General features: G+C 35.4%; 3 protein-coding genes across 7 annotated transcripts in view; all 3 read left to right on the top strand.

Moving 5' to 3' along the window:
* Nucleotides 1-1,341: 1,341 nt before the first annotated feature.
* Nucleotides 1,342-6,821, top strand: cnppd1 (cyclin Pas1/PHO80 domain containing 1). The gene is made up of 8 exons (XM_016470574.1): nucleotides 1,342-1,571; nucleotides 2,713-2,815; nucleotides 3,504-3,585; nucleotides 3,692-3,812; nucleotides 3,928-4,056; nucleotides 4,217-4,278; nucleotides 4,620-4,737; nucleotides 5,240-6,821. The coding sequence occupies exons 1-8, from the start codon at nucleotides 1,509-1,511 to the stop codon at nucleotides 5,858-5,860; spliced, it is 1,299 nt and encodes a 432-aa protein (XP_016326060.1). The 5' UTR covers nucleotides 1,342-1,508; the 3' UTR covers nucleotides 5,861-6,821.
* Nucleotides 6,822-7,244: 423 nt separating this feature from the next.
* LOC107676055 (5'-AMP-activated protein kinase subunit gamma-1-like) lies at nucleotides 7,245-15,727 on the top strand. Of its 4 annotated transcripts, none has more exons than XM_016470578.1 (13): nucleotides 7,245-7,501; nucleotides 8,334-8,370; nucleotides 8,484-8,590; nucleotides 8,725-8,806; nucleotides 8,896-8,954; nucleotides 9,940-10,000; nucleotides 10,370-10,424; nucleotides 12,322-12,448; nucleotides 12,551-12,716; nucleotides 12,818-12,855; nucleotides 12,979-13,125; nucleotides 13,281-13,374; nucleotides 15,686-15,727. In XM_016470578.1, the coding sequence occupies exons 1-13, from the start codon at nucleotides 7,484-7,486 to the stop codon at nucleotides 15,691-15,693; spliced, it is 999 nt and encodes a 332-aa protein (XP_016326064.1). In that variant the 5' UTR covers nucleotides 7,245-7,483; the 3' UTR covers nucleotides 15,694-15,727. The 4 variants fall into 4 exon arrangements, with proteins under 4 accessions (XP_016326064.1, XP_016326061.1, XP_016326063.1 ...); XM_016470575.1 differs by lacking the exon at nucleotides 15,686-15,727 and adding an exon at nucleotides 13,696-14,202; XM_016470577.1 differs by lacking the exon at nucleotides 15,686-15,727 and having other exon boundaries at nucleotides 9,940-9,985; nucleotides 13,281-14,202.
* A 1,089-nt stretch (nucleotides 15,728-16,816) lies between these two features.
* retreg2 (reticulophagy regulator family member 2) overlaps nucleotides 16,817-21,616 on the top strand; it is a 12,579-nt gene continuing 7,779 nt past the window's right edge. For both annotated transcript variants that reach the window (XM_016470573.1, XM_016470572.1), the window contains exons 1-5: nucleotides 16,817-17,127; nucleotides 18,210-18,313; nucleotides 19,340-19,370; nucleotides 19,540-19,669; nucleotides 20,430-20,514. In XM_016470573.1, the coding sequence (XP_016326059.1) occupies nucleotides 16,901-17,127; nucleotides 18,210-18,313; nucleotides 19,340-19,370; nucleotides 19,540-19,669; nucleotides 20,430-20,514 (577 nt within the window). In that variant the 5' untranslated portion in view covers nucleotides 16,817-16,900. The remainder of the gene's footprint in view (nucleotides 17,128-18,209; nucleotides 18,314-19,339; nucleotides 19,371-19,539; nucleotides 19,670-20,429; nucleotides 20,515-21,616) is intronic.

The following is a 21,616-nucleotide window of genomic DNA, read 5'->3' as shown; positions in this document are numbered from 1 at the left end:
TAAAATAATTTCTGTTATGTTGAAGTTTGTGGTTATATCATTGTGCTGAAAGTGCTGGTGGTTTGGTTGTTGGTGGCTACATTAGATAAATACTAATATTTTACATGTTTATTATGCCAAATAACTTATAGGCTAGAATGTGTTATGTAAGCTGGTGAATTATTCTTGAAAAAAAATAAAAATAAATAATAATAATAATAATAATAAAATAATTGGATTAATTGGTTCTAGGGCCACAAATTCAGATAGTTGGAGCAATTTACTATTTTTGAATAATCAGCTTTCAAAAATGTGTAACAATTTCATAATAAGTAGCCTAACTCAAAAAGATTGATGCAAAAGGTTGAGGAATTTTTCCTTTTTTAGAACCAACACATTTTTTAGAGTGCATGCTGCTGGTATGTGTGCAGAGTAAAACTTAAAGTGCTTATACTGACTACTGTTTGTTTACTGATTTTTAATTTATTATTAGTTTACTGATGTTTAATTTAAATTAAATCACTTGATTTACTAACAGCTCTTTTGGCATTAAAAAAAAACTACTGTCAGGATTAACTAAAGACGTGCATTGTAAAAATGTTGTTGCTGACCTTGACACTGAATCTGTAAAACAATTTAAAATGAATTCAAAAGACTGTACACTGAGAAGGCACTATGCTATGACATTAAAATATGAGCGACGTTATTGAAGATATGGCTCATGCATATTAAATAGGTTACGTGATTGGACTCAGATGAAGTAAAGTTCATGAAGCTTTCGCCAGGTAAACTGGCACTGTCATACTGATGAAGATTCTAGATCAGTATGACAGTGCCAGTTTCATACTGATTAAGATTCTAGATCAGTATGACAGTGCCAGTTTAGCTAGAGTCTAGAAAATAACTTCCTCTAGGGGGCGCCGGACGGCCAAAAAGACAAATCCTCTCCTGAATCTCATTCAAATGTTTTTGTGTGTTATTGGATATATTTACACACTAAACATATAATCGTTTAAATCTATTGTTTTTTTTATATTTATGTTAAGTAATTGGCATATAACTAAAATATCTGCTTGTGAAATTTCAAATAAAGCTATTTTAAAAGCGCACTAGCGATTTATCATAAACTACTGCGATGGGTCAATACAAAACAGCGGTGAGAAAAGTAACATGTACCACATTGGAGTGGTGTTCCGTGATACTGGGGAATTGTAACAGCACTGAATAAAAATGCACGGCGGTTAGTTAAAATATAAAACTATGTATTTATTTAAAAAGATAATTATTCAAATTAGACACTATTAAAATGTTTGACCCAAGGTCCGCCCCTGTCCTCCATCTCTAAACATATGGACCCACATTTACGCTCTTAGTCTAAATTCTACGCAACTGAGCAGCAACTGAGCACACTGTCTTGCGTAACTGTGGTTGTGAATTCGTCGCAACGCAGCTGTCACGGCAGAGAGAGGACGCCTTCCTTCGGCCTTTCTGTGTTTTCAGTCCTTTTAAATTAATGCTGGAAGCCCAAAATGGATTTTGGTGATTTATTTGACGAGCGGACGTTCACCTTTTCTGACTTTCAGGAGTTTACGGTCAGTATCTGGGGTGTTTTTGTTCTAGTGGCGCTGTTTTGGCGGGTGACAGAAACTCACGGGAAACTGACTTATGTAAAAACTTTAAATACGTTTCAACGTCTTCTTTCATACAAAGCCCAGAATGTTAGACTAGAAGAAAAGAACCATTCTTAAATACAGCAAATATCTGCTTTATTTCCATCTGTAAGACAGTAGCTATTTTGTATTGATGTTTGTATCACAATATTCTAGTTGTGAGTATCAATTTAGTTCGAGCCTTCCTCAGAGGCCCAGTGTTTGGGTGTGATAGGAAAAGCACACACCATAGTGATGTCGTTGCTTTACAGATGTTAAGGTTAGGCCTGTCGCAATAATCAGTATATCCACTTATCGCGCAATATATGTACATGTCCTCAATAATTTTTGGTGAAGCAATATATCGCCCATTATATTTACTTAAAAATGAATGTCACCATGTTTTGTAACATTACATTCCACTTGCGCCTGTGTCTTTTGCAGCTTCTCGTACATAACGCGGTGTAGTCATCATGAGGTGCTAGTTCAAATTTAAAAAATACTTCTACAAAAAAAGGTTTCATCTGCAGATATGATCTTGTTTAGGGATCTGTGCCTTTGTGCATACGGACATCTGACTGCTAAGTAGTGGTTGTGTTTTTCAGCAATAGTGTGCACCCTTAATTTACAGAGAAAAGAAGGTCCAGGAAAAATCTGTAGATGGAAAAATCTCCATACAAGTTCTTTGTGCATTTTTCTTTTTTTCTACTTGTTACTTTGCACTTTTTGTTAGAAAATGATTATTTACTATTTATTCAGCTTTTTAAGGTATCTAATGTATTGATACTTAATTCGCATGATCTAAATATTCTCGAAAATTAAAAGTTTGTTGTCATTTGGAAGTGTGTAGGCCTTCTTGCATTATTATGCTGTTACATTATGATTATATATTCAGTGGCATAAAATGGTCTTTAAAATGACAATAATATCGCTTATCGGAATTATTTCTGGGGCAATATATCGCACAACAAAAAGTTGTTATTGTGACAGGCCTAAGTTGTATATTAATATATCTCCTTAAAAATAAAAATGAAGGCATTTGACATTTAAACCATGAAACGTTGTGTTCTGTAATCATGATCAGTTTCTGCCTGGACATGAGCAGTGGTCAGAGAGAGTGAGGAAACGACTGTATTATGGTCTTGATTCTGACAGCCCGTTGGATGCTCTATCATGTCCCATGACCGGTGAGTCAACTAGTAAAACTAGTGCCAGCGTCAGTGGTTGTTGCTGCAATGCCATTTATTGAGTTATCGTGACCTAACTGCTTGTTTTGTCTCCCGTATTTACAAGGATTTTTTTTTTTTAAACCTACAATTTTGGATTGGACCATTAGTGCAATTTTTTTTTTATTTTGTTACATATTTTATTTTAAAATATTTTAATACAAAAATGTAATAATTATGTGCACGTTATTTTAAGTATTCAAGCTATTGCAGTTATTTTATTATGACTTAATTATTTATACTGATATTTACAATGATCAGAATTTAAAATCTAAAATTCAAGTACTGGATAAACATTGTATTCAAACTATTGCAATTAAGTTGCTTTAATTAAAATGATTTAATTACAAATGATTTATTATTAATAATGGAATCATTTTATTATGGCTTAATTATTTAAACTTCTATTTACATTTATTAGAAATTAGTTTAAAGTCTAAAATTAAATACCGGGGAAACATGTTGCTCATATTAACATTTGGTCATAGCATAAAAATGTTTTTAGGTCAAGCAAAGTTTCTATATCAAAGCATTCCTAGATAGGGCTGTGTTTGGGTAGATATTTTTTTTTAAATCTTATTCTATTAACAGGACAATTTATTTGTGTTTTACAGTACTGCTAGATCACTCATCATTGTATTTCCTCTAGATATTGCTGTGGAACTGCTCCAGAAATCTGCCCCAAGTCCCATAAGGAAACTCCACAAGAAGTACGCTGCACACATGGCCAGGTAGGATCACATTATATCTTTGATTTTGAAATTTAATCTCATTATAATAAATTGTGTAGGATACATTTTCACTGGATCAACGTTTGAATCATTTTTTGTGTTTCAGGGAAGCATGTATATCTCCCTGCGCTATGATGTTGGCCTTGATATACATTGAAAGACTGCGACACAGAAACCCCGAATACCTGCAACAGATCTCATCCTCAGACCTCTTTTTGATATCCATGGTATGCACATCCAAGTATTCATTTTTTTTAGTCAGTTTGCTATTTTAGTCAGTTTCAGTGATATGATGATCTACCATTGAGTCTAATTTCTCTGAATTTCTCATGTTATCTCCAGATGGTTGCCAGTAAATATTTGTATGATGAAGGAGAAGAGGAGGAGGTTTTCAACGATGAATGGGGCACTGCGGCCAAGCTGGATGTTCAGACTGTCAACACTTTGGAGATTAACTTCCTCAACGCGATTGTAAGCGTGACTCTCCACCTTTCCAAAGAAACCATTTACAGTAGTTCGACTTGTTTTGTCTTTTTATACACGCTTATTAAGGCTAATACTGGACTGTTGCATTACTGGTTGTGAGTTTTCTATCGAAATTGATATGAAACAAGCTCTTTCACATTTACAGGACTGGAACCTCTTCACCGAGCCCAGTGACTTCTTTAAAGTCCTCAGTCAGGTGGAAAGCAGGTTGGTTAACATTCAGTACTGTATCCTAACAGTACATCTCAAACTATACTGAGTTATACATTCTTCTTTTCAAAAGATCAAAGACGATTTTTAATGACATGATCTGTTTTAATAGCCCATAAGTATTTGTCTTTTGCAACTAGGCAGTGACTCGCTTAGACTTAATGCAGTTGCCCTTTTCAGTGTAATCTGTTTATCAGAGTAAGTTGGATTAGCAGTACGTTTCTGTTTCATGTGAGTCATGTGACAAAGTTCAAGTCCTTCACACATGCTCATTTTGTTGTTTGGTTATAATGTTCCAGTATAAAAAGTCAATATTTCAATGGGCTTTGTCCTTGTAGCATTGCGGAGCGACAAGGTATAAAGCGAGGGTGGTTCACCTACACGGATCTCTGTGTCCTGTTGGAGCAAACCAATTGGAGGGAAGCGCTATCAGCTATCTACCAGCACTTTACCAAGGTGAATAATCACAGCTAAACATGCATGAGCTCCTAAATACAGTAGGAGCTCATACAGGTTTCATAAAGTAGCCCACATGATATGCATGAGTCGCCTAAAACACACACACACACATAAACACAAACAGGTTTACTGTTCTGCACAAGTTGGACAAAATTATGATTTTTATATATCAATATGACTATAAAATAATAAGTAAAAATATTTTATAGTCAAATTGATATAATCACATGTAGTCAAAGCTCAATGTCTTGAGCTTTACTTTAAAATCATAGAAAAAAAAACTGCAGGAAGCCCTTAAAGCCTCTCTTTTTTTTCACAACAGCTAGTTTCACAAGTTTTAGAAGATGGTTGACACATGTTGCATTCCCAAATGCATATTATAAGCCACGCTTTCCAATTTAATAATCGCACTAAGCCATATTGCGATTTCAGTTTTTATTTTAGTTAATCATGCAATGCTATCTTTAACCAGTTGTTGTGTTTTTTGCCTTCCCTTCAGATTACCTGTATGTTGGGTCTCCTGTACTTGACTAGCGTAGCCGGTCTCATCGCTTCTTCTGCCGTCATCCACCAGCTCGGCTGTCTTCCCAATACCAGCCACACTTACCTGGACCCGATGAAGCACACATCCATTCATACACCAGCACTTCTCCCTGAGCTCTTGCCGGACACGCAGCAGCCAACCTCAAACCTCCATTGCTGCAGCCTGACCAACGTTAGCTTGAAGCTGTGGCCCAGTGTTGTTGTGCCAGATCAGAAGGGTTCTACCTCTTCGTCGTATCAGAACATGGTGCTTTGTCTCTGGGGCTCCATCGTCTCCGCTCTTTCCAACTCAAACCCTTCGTTGGATATTCAGCCACAAGACTGTTTGGTATCAGAAGTGATCTGTCACACGGGTGGTTTCCCCCGATGCGCAATAGCTCGCAATGGCTCGGCGCTTCTTTCCTCTCCATGGTATGCTCGTCTCACAGCACTTTGGCTTGGGTTAGCTCCGTTTAGCGAAGACCTGATATTTTCAGACCCCCATCTTAGCTCCATGCCACCATTTCAAAGACACCCATGTTGCCAAGAGACGACTTTGCCATTTGGGAAATCACCATCTCTTCTGATGCCTGGCTAGATGAGTAAAATAAAACCAGCAGTGTTTACATTACATACACAGTCAACTCCCTTGGTTTTCCTTAATGTTGTATACGAACCAGCCATATGGATTGGTTATAACTGGGTTGTGGTGAGATATCAGTATGTCGGGGAGAAGGTTGTAAGGGCGTTTATTACAAAAGTGGCATATGCTGATTGACAGTTTGAGTTTTGATGTGCGTGCTAATGCAGTATGAATGAACAGGCTTTCTTTTCTTTCTCTTTCCGGATGGGTTAGTTTGGTTGGTTTTAGCTGTTACGTGAAACCTCCAAGGCATCCAAGCAAAAATAATGGTAAGTAGTTACATAAGTTAACAAAAGGGCCTGCTGTTATGCGCAGAAGAGTGTGTTCTTGTTTTGAATAGGTTGCCTGGCTTTGCGCTACATGGCGTTGTCCTGAGGAGAACTGTATTGTTTTAAAGTTCCTTCCTGCGAAAGCCTTTTTTTTCAAGTTGGGAAATAGTTTGAATTTAAGCCTGGTTTTGTTCACTTGGGTTCAAAGAGGAAGGGTGGAAGGAAAGCAAAAAGGGATGTCAGTTATACAATTTAGTTAGATATTCTTAAGATTTGTAATGGTCAGATGGTTGATGCCATACCTCATCCACAAAGCATTCATCATAGATCGCTTTAGTTAACCGTTCGAAGTAACAGTCCTCAATATTTTGATATCCTAAAGTACTGGAATTGCAGAACAGACTCATTTAATAGATTTGGGTTCATTGCTTGACTTTGTTAATGAGTTTAATTTATGTTCTTTAAACATAATGTAATTGAATAAATGGTATGTTATTAAGACTTGGACATAAAAGCACCCTTTAATACCTGATTTAGTGATTTCTTACATATCCACCATTATATGTTAATAACTTCTAAAGTCTGTTAACTATTTCCTGTCCCAATTTTGTACATTTTGTATAGAAATGATGAAAGAACATACAGCAGCAACAATGAAAATAATAAAAATACCTTAATCTCAGACTTGTTTTGGTAATTTCTAGTGTTTTTTTATTTTTATGTCTATATTCGTTTTAATTTTTAGTATTCGTTTTTTAATACTTCATCATGAACTGTTCGTGACTAGTTGAAATGAAATGTTGAATATTTTATTTTATTATTTCAATAAATGATTTTTGGCATGGTTTTAGTTTTTTATTGTTGTACTTTTATTTTTCACTTCATACTTAATTTTAACGAATACATATTATAACCCATTTAATGACTTAATGCCTCAAGCAATATTTAAGAAATTTCTTAGCTGGCCTTTGGCAGGTGTGGCATAAAATTAATTTTGGAACCTTCATGAAGGAAGGAATGGTCGCGAGCATATCACACAAGCCACGCGCTATATTTGGAACAAGCTGCGCGCGCTCCTACGTGCCTGCTCTCGCGCTGTCTGTCAGTGTCAAACAAGACACCTTTACACCACATTTAACCGGACTCGTACAGTAATATCCTAAAATAGGTGGTCTTCTCTTCACCACTGTGCCGTCGCTTTGTCTGTCCATCGGACCTACTGCGTTTAGAGGGAGCGTCGCGGCTTAAATAACCGACTGACCTCAATTGATCCTAATATAGCTCGGGTGAAGCGGGATCAGATGGACAAATGGACACTGGCACGCAGGTAAGTGACAGCAGGTAATAGAGTAAACCTCTCGCGAGTGTAAATCAGCGTTTGGTGCATGTGTTAAAATAAAGGCTTGAAAGATTGAAATGGGCAAGACAGCTGCGTTCAGCGTAAACACAGTTTTTAGAAGGGGTACAATGGTAATAACATGTTTTTTACGTTATTTACAAAACGTCCATGGTACTGCTGTGGTATTACCTTGTTTGTTTGGAAAATTGTATGTAATAAAACCATGGCGGATTGGAAGTCCAATGACATATAAACTTTATTACGATGGTATAGCCTAATTCAGATGGACAAATGGACACTGGCACGCAGGTAAGTGACAGCAGGTAATAGAGTAAACCTTCTCTCGCGAGTGTAAATCAGCGTCTGGTGCATGTGTTAAAATAAAGGCTTGAAAGATTGAAATGGGCAAGACAGCTGCGTTCAGCGTAAACAGTTTTTAGAAGGGGTACAATGGTAATAACATGTTTTTTACGTTATTTACAAAACTACCATGGTACTGCTGTGGTATTACCTTGTTTGTTTGGAAAATTTTATGTAATAAAACCATGGCGGTTTGGAAGTCCAATGACATATAAACTTTATTACGATGGTATAGCCTAATTTATATTAAAGTACCATAGTACTAACATCTGATAGCCTACATAACTACATACAGTAAGGGAAACAGTAAGATGATGCTCATAATTGTTTACTGATGTGCATTTGGTGCTATAAAAGCATTATTAGTGGACCTAATTACATTTCTGGAATGATTTTTCTGGCAGAATTAGATTTTTTTTTCCTTGAAAGACAATGCAATGTACTTTTTTGTTCCCGGCAGGACGATTGCCATGAGGACTATTTAATGAACAGCACAGGTACTGTAGTGTAGGCACCTTAAGTCTGAACTTAAGTCTGTTCAATGATGAGCATTTACTCACAGCATCTTTAAACATTCGATGTTGTTTGGTGTGTTTTCATGTCTCTCCAGACCCCGATCCAAATGCAGAAGCTTATATGAACTTTATGAAGAAACACTGTTGTTATGATGCAATTCCCACCAGCTGCAAACTGGTCATTTTTGACACCACACTGCAGGTTGGGAAGCAATAAAATGCAGAAAATTACTTTATTATTGTTTAATATGATTAAAAAATGTGATTCTCATTAACAACAATAATTCATAAAGACAAAAATATTTATTTGGAACACACGTCTGTTTGTGTTGACAGGTGAAGAAGGCCTTTTTTGCTTTGGTTGCGAATGGCCTGAGAGCAGCCCCTCTCTGGGACAACAAACTGCAGAGATTTGTAGGTAAGACTGATCTTGCTGAGTGTGTGCATGTTATTTTTATCTATATGAATTGTTCTCTTGTTTACTTCATTCCCTTGCCATTTTCCCAGGTATGCTGACAATCACAGATTTCATCAATATTCTTCATCGGTATTACAGGTCACCTGTGGTGGGTTGCGATCCCTGCCTCTTCTCTAATGATCACCTTGTTTTGTCCTTCGTGGTTTGAATCATTGATTTTGCATTGACTATCCACATAATGCTGCATGAAACAGATACTGTTTTTTTGGTAGATGATAACAAAGTGACTTGAAATATGATTCGGCCTGAGTCCTTTTTCATGCAAATAATTTTCTTAACCTGATATTTTGCGCCTTTTATTTATAAATAATTGAACTCTGCAACAGTTCAGCCCCAAAAAAGAGAGAATACTTGACTATGAAGAACCTTCTCTTCAGCCATGACTAGATTGTCAGATATCTATATATATATATATTAAAAAATATATAGTTTTTAAATGTAAGAGTTTTAGATTTTTTTTTTTCAGAAATAGAATTTTAAATATATTTTGTGTATACACTACAGCTTAAAATGTTAGTGTTAGTAAGATTGATTGATTGATTGATTTAATACTCTTTAGCAATGAAGCATTAAATTGATCAAGTAAAGACATTTATAATGTTACAAATATTTATATTTCAAGAAATGGTGTTCTTTTGAGCTTTCTATTCATCAAAGAATTTTGAAAAATGTATCACAAAAATATTTCCACAAAAATATTAAGCAGCTCAACTGTTTCCAGCATAAATGTTTCTTGAGCAGCAAATCAGCATATTAGAATGATTTCTGAAGGATCATGTGACACTGAAGACTGGAGTAATGATGCAGAAAATTCAACAGGAATAAATTACATTTTAAAATATATTAAAATATAAAATGGTTATTTTAAATTGTAATAATATTTAAGATTTTTTCTGTTTTTACTGTACATTCAATCAAATAAATTTAGCCTTGGCGAGCATAAGAGACTTAAAAAAAAAAATTAAAAAAAAAACGAACCGGCCCCAAACTTTTGAACAGTAGTCTATATTTATATATACACATTACACTGTATCATTTTTATATATTTTATGGTTGCTTTCTTTCTCTTGTAGGTTCAGATCTATGAATTGGAGGAGCACAAGATTGAGACATGGAGAGGTGATTCATTTCAAAGTAAATAATCTGAACTACACAGATGATGTTGTCCAGTGCAGATATTGTGACCAACCCAAAATACGGTCACTACCAGTTCATTATATTTAAGTCTTAAGGGACTATAGGTTTGACTTACTAAAACATTTAAAAATATACTATGTATGTTTTTAATAAGCATTCTTTACATCAGTACATCAGTAGTGAAACATTATCAGACTGCCTGTATCTCCACAGTGCTCAATATATCTCACACAGCTGTCATTGACCGTCATTGTGTGATTATAGGGCAAATTTACTACATATTGTTACTTGAGATGAACGACTTGCATTTAATTATTTTTTCAATGTTTCTCTGTTTGTCTCGTCATGTGCTCTCTGTTTCTGTAGACGTCTATCTGCAATATCACGATCAGTGTCTCATCAGTATCACACCCGATGCGAGGTATTAAAAACTTTGTGCTTGCTTATGTAGTTGACGCAGTTGAGTTTTCTTGGTGGTTGTCAGGGTTGCTGGCACCATGTATGATAAGAATAATCATAACTTACATATAAGATGCTACATAGATTTTCCTATCTATACTGCCATTCAAAAGATTGGGGTAAATATTATTACAATTTAAAATAATGTTTTTCAAGTTTAATATATTTTAAAATGTAATTTATTCCTGTGATGCAAAGCTGAATTTTCAGCGGCCATCACTCCAGTCTTAAAGGAACACTCCATTATTTTTGAAAATAGGCTCATTTTCCAACTCCCCTAGAGTTAAACAGTTGAGTTTTACCGTTTTCAAATCCATTCAGCCGATCTCCGGGTCTGGCGGTAGCACTTTTAGCTTAGCTTAGCATAGATCATTATATCTGATTAGACCGTTAGCATCTCGCTCAAAAATGACCAAAGAGTTTCAATATTTTTCCTATTTAAAACTTGACTCTTCTGTAGTTACATCATGTACTAAGACCGACGGAAAATGAAAAGTTGCGATTTTCTAGGCCGATATGGCTAGGAACTATAATATCATTCCGGCGTAATAATCAAGGAACTTTGCTGCCGTACCATGGGTGCAGCAGGCGAAATGTTATTACGCAGCGCCTGAAAATAGTCCCCAGCACGCTCCCTGTGCAAGCAGGTGGTCACGTTGGTTATGTTGACGGAAGTTAGCCTATTTTCAGGCACTGCGTAATATCATTGCGCCTGCTGCACCCATTGTACGGCAGCAAAGTTCCTTGATTATTACGCCAGAATGAGAGTATAAATCGGCCTAGAAAATCGCAACTTTTCATTTTCCGTCGGTCTTAGTACACGATGTAACTACAGAAGAGTCAAGCTTTAAATAGGAAAAATATAGAAACTCTTTGGTCATTTTTGAGCGAGATGCTAACGGTCTAATCAGATTCAATAATCTATGCTAAGCTACAGCTAAAAGTGCTACGGCCAGACCCGGAGATCGGCTGAATGGATTCGAAAACGGTAAAACTCAACTGTTTAACTCTAGGGGAGTTGGAAAATGAGCCTATTTGCAAAAATAGTGGAGTGTTCCTTTAAGTGTCACATGATCCTTCAGAAATCATTAAAATATGCTGATTTGCTTAAGAAACATTTCCTGTCATTATCAATGATAAAATCAGTTGTGCTGCTTGATATTTTTTTTTGGAAACCATGATACATTTTTTCAGGATGCTTTGTATAAAGTTCAAAAGAACAGCATATATTTGAAATGGAGCTCTTTTGAAACCTTATAAATGTCTTTACTGTCACTTTTGATTTAATGAATCCTTGCTGAATGAAAGTATTAATTTCTTTAAAAAAAACTCACTGACTTTAAACTTTTGAACAGTAGTGTATGTATTTATAATATATTTTTATATATGTTCTGGCATGAAACTAGATGGCGCAGTCCGATAGGTCTAACTCAATCTGACCTAATGACATCATCATCACATGGCACAGCTGATTGGTTCTCTCCTGTATCGGTAGCCAATGAGCTCGCTGCTCAACATTCAAATATATGACTAGTGCTTGCCGTAGCAGTGCAGCTTGCTTCAGAAACCCTCCACCTTCCCCAGCTCCACCTGTATAGATCTGCTACGAGGTGATTCATGTATGCTATATGGGGGTTATTTCATGTATGTTATATTTGCAACAGCAATATTTCTTACATGCTAACAGCAGCATGTTGTGGATGTATTGGCAGTAGCAAGTCTCGGTACTTGCTCTGCAGCAGCAGCAGCGTAGCAGATCTATTCCGCCAAGACCAAATGCATTAACATTGTCATGTACATTACCATGCCAATCCCTCCGAGAGTTGTCATGACAGAAATATTTTTCTGTCCATACACAGCCTCTTTGATGCAGTCTACTCTTTACTGAAACACAAAATCCACAGGCTGCCGGTCATCGATCCAGAGTCTGGAAATGTCCTTCACATATTGACCCATAAGAGAATCCTCAAGTTCCTTCATATATTTGTAAGACGACTAAATCCAGTAGTTGATTCTATTTGAACTCATCATTTTACAGTTCAGCATGTTTATAAATGTGTATAAATATGATTTTCTCTTCATCTCCAGGGAGCTGCAGTGCCTAAGCCACGCTCCTTGAAGATGCAAATTCAAGATGCAGGAATAGGAACTTTCACAGATGTGGCGACTGTCTCACAGACAGCCACTGTGTACGATGCACTTTCTGTGTTTGTTGAGCGACATGTGTCCGCTCTCCCGGTGGTGGATGACGATGGTACATCTAACTCAAAACATAAAGTAAAATAAGTCATGTTACAGGACAACAACAGAATAATTGTGCTTCTTTTTACTTCCATTCCTTCTGTTTTTTTCTAGGCAAGGTGGTTGCCCTGTATTCCAGATTTGACGTGATTGTGAGAATCTTTTCTTCTGTTTTAATTTCAGACATTAAAAGCAAAACTGGCTTATTGAGATATCCTGAAGCCTGTATCGTTTATGGTGATATTTTAGTTGTGTGATACCGTTTCTTTTGGCAGAATCTCGCAGCGCAGAAAACCTACAATAACCTGAGCATGAGCATGCAGGAGGCCATGCGGAGGAGACGCTGTTATGTGGAAGGAGTCATTAAATGTTACCCTGATGAGACTTTGGAGACTGTTATTGCCAGAATAGTCAAGGCAGAGGTAAGGAAGTGTATTCTAAACTGTTGTTTGAATTTTATTTATTATATTTTGTTAATTACTGTTTTTAATTATTTTGTTTTAAATGTGTGTTCTGTCGTGTCTTATTTTCACTTTCATTTTATTTTTGAGCTGTTTAATCTTGGTTCTGTGTGCAGGTCCATAGGCTGGTGCTTGTGGACAGAGATGACGTGGTACGGGGTATAATCTCTCTTTCAGACCTGCTGCAGGCCATTGTTTTATCTCCAGCAGGTATTGATGCCCTGTTTTCCTAACCTGTTCCCTCATCTAACCTGCACTAGTATCCAGGTAGGCTTTACTCTGCCTTCCTAGCCCAGCTATGCCGATACTTGCATTGCTACTGTGCATAGTACTAGTCAAACGTTTGGACACACCTACTTATTCTCTATTAGGACTATTTTACACGATTCAGAACAAACATAAAATCATCAAAACTATAAAATAACATGGAAGTGTGGGGGGAAAACAACAACAACTATCTTTTATTTGAAGTGCGTAATGGGAAGTTTTACACACTATTTTATTAATAATAATAATACCTTTTATTTATAGGTGCCTTTCAAGACACTAAAGGACACCGTACAATATAAAACAAAACAATAAACATACAAAACGCGAACGTTATAACACATTAAACAAGCAGATCATTAAAAGCTATTCTAAACAAATACGTTTTTATCTGAGCTTTAAAATGGGAAATTGAATCCAGCTGGCGAATGTGCAAAGGTAAAGAGTTCCATAACTTCGGCGCTGCTCAACTAAAAGCCCTACCACCAAAGGAACTCATCTTGAAGTTTGGAACAGACAATACGTCTGCAAAAGATGATCTCAAAGAGCGCAAAGGAGTATACAAATGAAGAAGATCTGAAAGAGGTGCCAAATTATGAAGAGCTTTGTACGTAAGAAGTAAAATTTTGCAATGTACACTATAATGAACAGGAAGCCAATGCGGCTGGAAAAGAATTGGAGATATATGATCAAAAGTACGTGAGCGGGTAATTATCCTAGCTGCTGAATTCTGGATTAGCTGTAATCGATGAAGTTTTTATGAATCATTTTGTTTTTCTGTGTTGCATTTGTTTGCAAACGTTTTATTGCAGATGCTATTTTATTGCATTTTTATGTTTTGTCATTGTTTTATAACAAATGTAATTTTCTTTCTTTTTCTTTTCTTTCAAGTATGTATGTATGTATTTATTTATCCAAAACTATAAAATGTGGAAACTAAAAAACTAAAAAGTGTTTTATTTGAAGTGCATCATGGGAAGTTTTACACTCTATTGACTATTGTCTATTGATTCACATGTATGCTCGACATTTGTAGATAATTTTTCTTCAATATCTACTCTAGCTAATTTATTTGGAAGAAATATGTTCAGTAATAATAATAATAATAATAATAATAATTGTCATTATTATTACTTAGAAATGTATATACTGTAGCATACAATTTCTATTTGTCTAAAAAAACATATTTTGAGCTTGTAAGCATGAAGCATACAATCATGAGGAACATACATTCAGTCAGGTGTGTTTAAATGTTTGACTGGTACTGTAAAATAATTACCCCACAGTATTGCGTGCCTTTATTAATATATTCACTTTAGTCATTATATCATCTGATGACATCATATCTATTGTTATGTGAAGCTCCAGCACCCATCAATCACAGCCACTCCTAATACATTTTGGTTTCCACAGTGATGATGTATTTTCTCTCTACTAGGTATTCACAGCAATGAAAATACACTGAACAAAATTATAAACGCAACACTTTTGCGTGGTCTGCGGTTATGAGGCCGGTTGGATGTACTGCCAAATTCTCTAAAACACCTTTGGAGATGGCTTATGGTAGAGAAATGAACATTCAATTCACGGGCAACAGCTCTGGTGGACATTCCTGCAGTCAGCATGCCAATTGCACGCTCCCTCAAAACTTGCGACATCTGTGGCATTGTGCTGTGTGATAAAACTGCACATTTTAGAGTGGCCTTTTATTGTGGCCAGCCTAAGGCACACCTGTGCAATAATCATGCTGTCTAATCAGCATCTTGATATGCCACACCTGTGAGGTGGATGGATTATCTCGGCAAAGGAGAAGTGCTCACTAACACAGATTTAGACAGATTTGTGAACAATATTTGAGAGAAATAGGCCTTTTGTGTACATAGAAAAAGTCTTAAGATCTTGGAGTTCAGCTCATGACAAATGGGGGCAAAAACAAAAGTGTTGCATTTATAATTTTGTTCAGTGTAATTGAAAACGCTTATATGCAGTACTAATCATAGAGAATTGCTAATGAATAGAGTACTTTCCGCATGCTTTGTGCATGTGCATGACCTGTTTGTTAGTTGTTTGAGTATTTGAATGTTTGAGAATACGCTGGTGGGTCAGGGATGTGACCTGGGGCCCTTTGTTATGGACATTTAACACCAGTGTGGTTGGAAGCACAGTCACTGTCTTGTCCTCTGTATTATTTAGTTCAAAAAGCATGGTAATACCATGCTACTTTTTGTAAGTGTATTCTCTTATCCTGTTTCAGGTTTTTAAAGCAGATATGACTGCAAGCTAGAATCAAGAAAGGATCTTTTATACATTATATGTTCATATTGTAAAATGTTCAGTTTAGAGTGTGTAATATATTAAACAAATTTTTTCTCATTGAACTGAGAAATTGTTTATGATAAATGAGTACTGTTGCATTGTGTTTTCTTGTATGAGTGAGCACATGGGCTGGGATTTTGATCAAATTGATCATCTAGTTTGTCTTTTGTGCTTTGCTATGATGAAATATATTGTCAGATTATCATGGTTTTTTTTTCTAATAAACAATTCCTTGTGCTCTTTTTTTGCCTGATTGCCTACTCAATTAATAAATAATAATAAAAAAACATTAATATAAAAACCAGAGAGAACATCTAAGAGAGAGAGAAAATTAACAACTGTTAATTAATAACTGTTTCCTATAGACACAAAGAACACAAAAGTGTTTTAAATAAAAAATGTTCTTTAATTAATAAAATACTTATTTATTTGATGTCTTAATAAAATTAAAATTATATATAGACAATATATAAATTAATGTTTTTAATAAATATTTTCTTTAATGATTAAAATGCTATTTTATGTAAGTGTACTAATAATGGTATTTGGATATTTAATTAAATGTAAATAATTACATTTAAATTTATTTTAATTACATTTTATTAAATAATTTGATTACATTTAATCTTTTTAACATTTTTGTAAGTTATTACATTTTTAAAATAAATATTTTATATTTAATTACATATATTTTATTTAAATCTTAATAAAATAAAACACAAATACATTATATTTAATGTTACTGAATACATTTATTTACACTGAAATTTTAAATTTCTCTATTTTAAATATATTATTGTATAAATACAATCTGTTGAAGCCCAGTAATGATAATATCTATTCTCCCTGCTTAATCTATAAAAAAAAGAATTCATAATTAATATAAGTATAACTTATAAACAAATATAAACAACATTGAATAAATAAATCAAATTAAATACAGTAAATGTCAAGTTCAATTCTTGGCATTTGTGTGTATGTGCTGCAGCCAGCAGATGTCACCCATGGGCGCAGTAAACACTGAGCATGTGACACTGTAAGAGCCTGTAAGATCCACGGTGTGTTTCTGTTTTTTCTAATAATCCATGACGAGCCTCTTCTGACCAAACCTCGTCATCAACAAACACAAACAAACAACACTGGACAAGTGACAATGGCGAGCAGACGGGCCTCGGTGTCCTCCTCATTGGCGGGTCTGGAGGCCTGGTTCCTCGCGCCCGGTAGCGCGGAGGATGAGCCGGAGCTGCGGCGGCTTCGGGAGCGGCTGCGCGGGTGGCTGTCGCAGTGTGAGCCCGCGGTGATCTGCGCGCAGCGGCTGCTGGTGTGGGAGAGGCCGCTGCACAGCATCATCGCCGCGCTCGCGCTCAACACGCTGTTCTGGTGAGACACGAGCGAATAAAGCTGTTCATTTGGAAGGGACGACGTTAATCCTGACGAGTAGTTAGTAATCTGCTCGTTAGTAGTTGCTTCGGCTCGAAGATCCCCCGTGTTGCTTTTGTGGCAGCTTCGCTATACGCTTACTGTTCTTCGGACATGTGCTAATTTGTTTTGGATACTATCATTACTACAATACCATGGTATTCTTGGGCGACTATGTAAATACCATAGTAATTGTACTTTACCGTAGTATACACCATTACTATGGGTTTTGGACATACCGTAATATTACTGTGCCATACCATTACAAAAAGTACTACGGTACCATAGTAACGTTACAGTCATGGTATCAGACGGTAATAACATGGTACTATAAACCATAGTACTGAATGTTTGCCATATTCATATACTGTACAGTACCATGGTATTTACAGTACATGGTACTCCAATATTTAAGAATATAATGATATGTTCAAAAACTATGATAGTGTCTTGTCCAAAAAACATGGTAATGCCATGGTGCTTTTTTGTAAGGGGTAAAACACCATGGTGTATGACTATGGTATGTTATTTGACAAATGCCAGGGTAATACCATGTTTGCTTCGTACATTTACCATGACATTTTTCAAACAGATTTTACCGCATAAATATTTTTTACCGCAAAAAATATTTTACTGTGGTAATACCATCTGCATCACGGAACTTCCACCGTTTGTTTAATATAACATTAAATATTTATAACAATATAATATGTATTTTATACATATGAATTAAACATAAAAATATAATATATACAATTATATTTATAATTATATAATAATAAACATATAATACATTTCTATATACTTACACACAAATACAGTATACAGAAAGATATTTATCTGTCCATAATATTGAAAATGTCTATGTTACCTTTGTTCATTATGGTGATAGTATCACAGTTAAACTTTGGTTAGTAGGGAAGAACTATGGTACATTTTCATATATGGGAAATTACATACATGACTTATTTCTGTCATATGTTGTTTTTGTAATTGGGTAAGATTCCGATTGTGATGTTTGAACAGATATATGTGTGTTTTAGGCTCCTGTCGTCCACACCTCTGAGACCCTTGTTCCTCCTGAGTGTGTCTCTCATTGGACTGACTTTACTGGAGAGATGGAAAGGCAAGCTGCCGCAGATCACCGGTAATCTATAGATACCACTATATTGTGTATTTGATTCATAGAAACACATACAGAGGCACACCACAGGACTGGAAAATATAGCTTATATAATGTATAACACATGTTTTGCAGCATTGTGAAGATGCTTAATACATTACTCAAATGTATTTGCTCTGAAATGTATTGTTCTAAAATTGGGAACACAATTTTTAACTAAACAGTCATGGTTAAGTAGATTTAAAATGTTTGAAGCAAGAACTAAAAAGCATTAAAAATGTAGCTAAAATGAAGGCATGTTTTACACACCATTTTCTACTAAATTTTAACATTTTTATTATTTTTATTTATATGCCCCAATGTAACAAAATGAATACACAGCTATATACATTCAATATAAATACATAGATTTTTAAAATCTTTTGAAAGAAGTTACTTTTATAATGCTACAAAATATTTTATTTAATATACAGTATATATGCTGTTCATTTGAACGTTATATTAATCAAGTAATCCAGATAAAAATTTATTACCACTTCCACAAAAAATATTAAGTGGCACAACTGTTTTCATTATTGATGGTAATAAGAAATGGCAATGATTTCTGAAGGATCATGTGACACTGAGGAGTGCAGTAATGATGCTGAAAATTCAGCTTTGCATCACAGAAATAATTTACATTTTAAAATATATTCAAATAGAAAACAGTTATTTTAAATTGAAATAATTATTCACAATATTACTGTTTTTACTGTATTTTTCATTAAATAAATACAGCCTGTAAAACAGACCCAAAGTTAAGAAACATTGTTATTGTAAAACATCCCTGTTGTCACGAAACAAGGAGGGATCGCAAAACTAGACCAAGGACACAAACGTAATGGCCAATTAAAATGCACAATTTATGATTCAGCTTAATTGTTTTTTTTTTAATGAGAATTGAACATTTTTGAGATTGCATGAACATTTTACCATTAAGAGGCCCATACATTCACAGTTTGTTGTAGGAACCTCTTTTGCTCTTACTGTTTGCTCCTCTGTTCTCTACAGTGTGGCATCCAGAGGCGTCTGTCGTTGAGCGGTATGTGTCTTGAATAATCTCTGCGTGTCTCAACAGCACCCCCGTCCCCTAAGTGTTTGGACTGCTCAGTTTCATAATTTTGCCTTTGCTGTATCCTAAGATTGTTTCCTTATTAAAGAAGTTTAAATTTGTCCTAACTGCACAAGTTAATTTGTAAATGCTGTTACAGAGAAATGCTAAGTGAGCAGCCACATTTGTTAAGCGTCGAGGAGCTCAGCCATCATCTCGCCGAGAGTTACCTCACCTTCAGCCTTTACATCCAAGAAATGCTTCAGTATAAACGGCAAAACCACGGCAAGGTGGGGAGAGAGATTCTTTAAACGAAATATCTTTTAAAGGGGTCATATGATGCTGCTAAAAGGAACATTATTTTGAGACTTTAGTCTTTGCAACTTTACAGATCTTCTTTATGCACCAAGAGCTTGTAACACTCCAAAGAGAAAGGAAAAATTGAAATCACATCATATGACCCCTTTAAATGTTTTTAAATAACACAAAAGTGATAAATCTGTCTTTATTCAACCTCATGTCATTCAAAACCTTAAAACTCTACACTGTTTAAAAGTTCGGGGTCAATAAGATTTATATTTGAATTTAATAGTTTTCTTCAGCAAGGCTGCATTAAGCTGATCAAAAGTGAGAGTAAAGACATTGACAAGTTCTTTTGAATTCGTCAAAGAATCATGAAAAAATGTATCACTGTTTCCACAAAAATATGAAGCAGCACAACTGTTTTCAACATTGATAATAATAAATGTTTCTTGAGCAGCAAATCAGCATATTAAAAAATTTTCTGAAGGATCATGTGGCACTGAAGACTGGAGTAATGAATGCTGAAAATTCAGGTTTGCATCACAGGAATAAATGACATTTTAGAATATTTTCAAATAGAAAACAATTATTTTAAATCGTAACAATATTACTGTTATACTGTATTTTTGATCAAATAACTGCAGCCTTGGTGAGCAGAAGAGACTTAGATTTAAAAATCTTACCAACCCCAAACATTTTATGTCCAGAGAGTGTTTACTGATCAATCGTTCTGTTTCTCCTCATCAGTTCTGCATCATGATGTGTTCTGGATGTGTCATGCTGGCTGTGGTTGGACATTACGTTCCCGGGATTATGATCTCCTACATCATATGTGAGCAAACTTCCCTCGGTTGTGTTTGTTGATTTCCATACATTACTTTTACACACACTGCTGCCCTTTTGCACCAGCTACTCAAATTGCGCAACACACAACTTTTCGAGTCCACTCCTGCACTTATGTAACACTCTGGTTGTACTTTGCATTGCTATAAAGAAGCAAAACAAAAAGATAAATATATCACCCAGAGAGGAAAAATATATTGCCAGCATTTCTGTTTGGCTGGGTTAAAAAATTCAGTCACATTTAAATACAGAAGTGTAACGGCTGGACAAATCAGACACATTATTATTTGTTATATTTAACAAATAATCCAACAGACCCCTCACCCAACAACCGGACTGGGAGCCGGGATTTCTGTGAAAGAACCCCCAGGCCACTGGTTACCATGGCAGCCAGGACACATTTCAAGATAAGACTGGCTTTATGGCCCAATAGAATTCACTTCACCCCACTGGAAGTCACTTCGAAACAGAGTAACAGACACATACTGCCCATAGGAAAATACTTATTTCATTCATTCATAGCAAAACCTTTCTATGGGGGGTTGTCCTCCTTGGTAGAAATCGCGGTCCGGAGGCACCTAGATTGTACCTAAAGGGCATTTTAGTGTCGGTGATTAAAGTGGCAGGGGCTTGAGCCCCCCGGCCTCCCCCCTGTGCAAGGCACTGGTGTGTATTATTACTGTTCTTGTAGGGCTGGGCGATATAACTAAAAAAATGTATCAACGATATAATGTTTCATATCGTTCGGTATCGATAATTATTGACATTTTTTATAACCTTTTTTAAAAAGAGCAATAGGAATTTTTTTTTTTTTTATTTAACCACTGTATTTTTAAATTAACCCAATTTATTGAGACAAACAACAAATATTTTTTTGTTTTAACAGTCAAACACACAATAAAAATTAAACAAATATATCTAATTTCTAATGTATTATATGCAGATTAAATAGGTTTTAAAGGTCCCATATTTTACACCGTTATGGAGTTTTATTTTAGGTTTTGATGTCCTTAAGAATATATACCATCTCAATATATTTTTAGTCAATTTTGGCCTGTCTAATTACTATTCATGAGCCTCTCTTCTGAGTA

The sequence above is a fragment of the Sinocyclocheilus anshuiensis genome, unplaced genomic scaffold, assembly GCF_001515605.1.
Source record: "Sinocyclocheilus anshuiensis isolate Anshui unplaced genomic scaffold, SAMN03320099.WGS_v1.1 scaffold1744, whole genome shotgun sequence".
NCBI lineage: Eukaryota > Metazoa > Chordata > Actinopteri > Cypriniformes > Cyprinidae > Sinocyclocheilus > Sinocyclocheilus anshuiensis.
This window is presented reverse-complemented; position numbering and strand designations above follow the sequence as displayed.